At 52.4% G+C, this 2,666-nt stretch overlaps 1 protein-coding gene across 1 annotated transcript in view; it reads right to left on the minus strand.

The window, feature by feature from the left end:
* Positions 1-350: 350 nt before the first annotated feature.
* DTD1 (D-aminoacyl-tRNA deacylase 1) overlaps positions 351-2,666 on the minus strand; it is a 133,265-nt gene continuing 130,949 nt past the window's right edge. Inside the window, exon 7 of the mRNA XM_007461780.1 lies at positions 351-518. Within this exon, the coding sequence (XP_007461842.1) occupies positions 366-518 (153 nt within the window). The 3' untranslated portion in view covers positions 351-365. The remainder of the gene's footprint in view (positions 519-2,666) is intronic.

Genomic DNA, 2,666 nt, shown 5'->3' on the forward strand with positions numbered 1-2,666 from the left:
ACCCAAGCTACAGGGAACTGTGAGGCACTCCCTTCTCGGGAAAGCGAACAGGCAGCACCGCGCAGGGGACGTGAAGGCCAAAGGCTGCGAGGGGAGGCCTCCCGCAGCTGCTGCGAGGAGAGCGCAGAGGCAGGAGCTCCCATCTGCGACACTCTAGAAGCGCCAGGAGCTGCAGCCGTTGCCCGACGCAGGCGCGTCTCAACTCTTCTCTCTGCCCTGGAGGCAGCAGATCTCAGGAAGCCACAAGGAGCCGCCATAAAACAAGCTCTGCCTCCAAAGCCACCCTGTCCTCTACCCCTGACTGGTGCCCCCGACGTGAGGCGTCGATGCAGCTCCGGGGGGAGCCCTACCTGCGCCCTGGCCCCCTACGGCTCCCGCTCCGAGGACACATCCCCCTCGGCCCCACTGCTGGCGCTGCGGTCTTCCTTGCGAGGAGCGCTTCTTTCCTTGCTGGATTCAGAAGGCCCTTTGGCTCTGGTTTTTTCTTTCCTCTGCTGTTGCTTTTCAAGCTTCGACAGCTGGTTATGAAAAAGAAAGAGAATTATTTTACAAATGTAAACTCGTGCCTGTATGTCCAAAGCACCAATTACTTCACAGGCAGCAACCACTAAAAGCACTTTCTGTCTGATAACATGGGGCATCGCAGTGGCTCCGATGTGCCAGATCCCACACCAAGTGCCTGTCTGTCAGACACCAGCATCCTTAATACAGACACATCAGACGTATGACGTCTGTCAGATTTCCCCACCACTCTGCCTGTCTTGGGGTTTTGGGGAGGGGCCCCTAACAGCCTTCTTTGACAGGCTGAGCAGAGCCTGTAAATGAAAAGGCTTTTAGTCTGTTATTTTTTTCTTTGATGTCTCTATAGCTTTTTTCTCACCACTCTGTCTTCCCACTCACTGTCTTCTCCACCATTTGCTGAAGGTGAGAGAAGGCTGTGAATAATGTACATCAGGCACATGAGACATCATCTGGGCCCTCGGTTTGTCCTGAGACTGAAGCCTGACTCGTCCACAGCCCAAACCCTGGGTGTTCCTGGCGGGCTGTGTGGTGGCTACACGGGGACGCTGCCACAGGGCACACGTCCCACAGGCCACCCGGAGCCACGTCTGCCCTGGATGTCTCCCCAGCTTGTTCAGAGACCGGAGACTGGACAGTGGAAAGACAGATCCGCTGACACTCTGCACAACAGTTCGGCCACCCCAGAAAGACCTGCCAAGAAACTCATCCAAGGAGATGGGCCAAGCCATGGCCACGGGATTTTCTTGGACCATAAAAACCATCTATGACAAAGCTTGAGACACGGCAACACCCAGCTTCATGGGCCTCCCAGGTCAAGTCTGCAAACATTTTCCCATTCACGTGGAAAGGGGGAAACAGGGAGGGGCCAGACGCAAAGGAAAGTTACTGTAACCAACCTGCCAGATCATCGCTTTATTATTCTCAGACTCTGAATTAAACCTTTAGGTAGATCAACAATCAGCAGCTCTCAATTTGGTCCAGAAAACCAAGTTTATTAATGGTGGACTTATGGTATTATCTCCGCCACCTCTCAACCCCAGGTGCCTGAACAGCTGTAGTAAACAACTGGCTTGGTTAACAAGCTAATTCAATTTTGTGAATGAAGGCTTCACTTCCCCTTTGACCCAGGACTCCCTTCCCAGAAAGCTCACCTGGATAAATTCCCTCTCGTGTTGCAGGAAAAGCTCCTGTGAATGTGCACCGTGGTATTGCTTGTATTTAGCAAGAACTTAGAAACAACCTGAGAGTCCACTGTAGAAGGACAGGTAACTAGAATGTGGCACAGTCCCACAGAGCGATATCTAGAGCAGATGGACATGTATCAAAACAGATATGTCTCTCGGGCTTCCCTGGTGGCGCAGTGGTTGAGAATCCGCCTGCCGATGCAGGGGACACGGGTTCGTGCCCCGGTCCAGGAGGATCCCACATGCCGCGAAGCGGCTGGGCCCGTGAGCCATGGCCGCTGAGCCTGCACGTCTGGAGCCTGTGCTCCGTAACGGGAAAGGCCACAACAGTGAGAGGCCCGCGTACCGCAAAAAAAATAAATAAATTACAGATACGTCTCTAAACCCGCGTTAGACAAACCAATGTAAGCTTCAGAGGCCAGAACAGTAGGATCCCATTTTCACAAAGCACTACGTGTCACTAACGGGCAGATGGAGGATGGACTGGGAGCATACAAACCAAGTCCAGTTAACTTTGGGGAGAAAGAGAAGAGAATGGGATCATAGTGGGATGAATATACATGGGCTCCAACTGTAACTGTCAGCTTTCACTTCTATAACAACAAAACCAGCTCTAGAACAGCTGCTGACCACTGCCAGACGTGGACTGCTTGCTACTGGTCCTCGGACCACTGACGGTAAGACTCGTGCCAGGATGTAAACCAACATACAGCTTCCTTTGTCAACAAAGTCTTGCTGTGAAAAAGTATCACTGCTAAACTGTGCACTTAGTGGCAAAGCTGAGCTCCTCTGGCCATGGCCTGGTAAAAACTGCTCAGGTACAGGCATGGTGAATAGGATGATCTTGAGCAAAGATGACAACAGGCTAGCACTTTTCTTTTTTTTTTTTTTTTTTGCGATATGTGGGCCTCTCACTGTCGTGGCCTTTCCCATTGCCGGACGGGCCACCTCCGCGGCCCT

The sequence above is a fragment of the Lipotes vexillifer genome, unplaced genomic scaffold (genome assembly GCF_000442215.2).
Source record: "Lipotes vexillifer unplaced genomic scaffold, Lipotes_vexillifer_v1.1 scaffold285, whole genome shotgun sequence".
NCBI classification, from domain to species: Eukaryota; Metazoa; Chordata; class Mammalia; order Artiodactyla; family Lipotidae; genus Lipotes; species Lipotes vexillifer.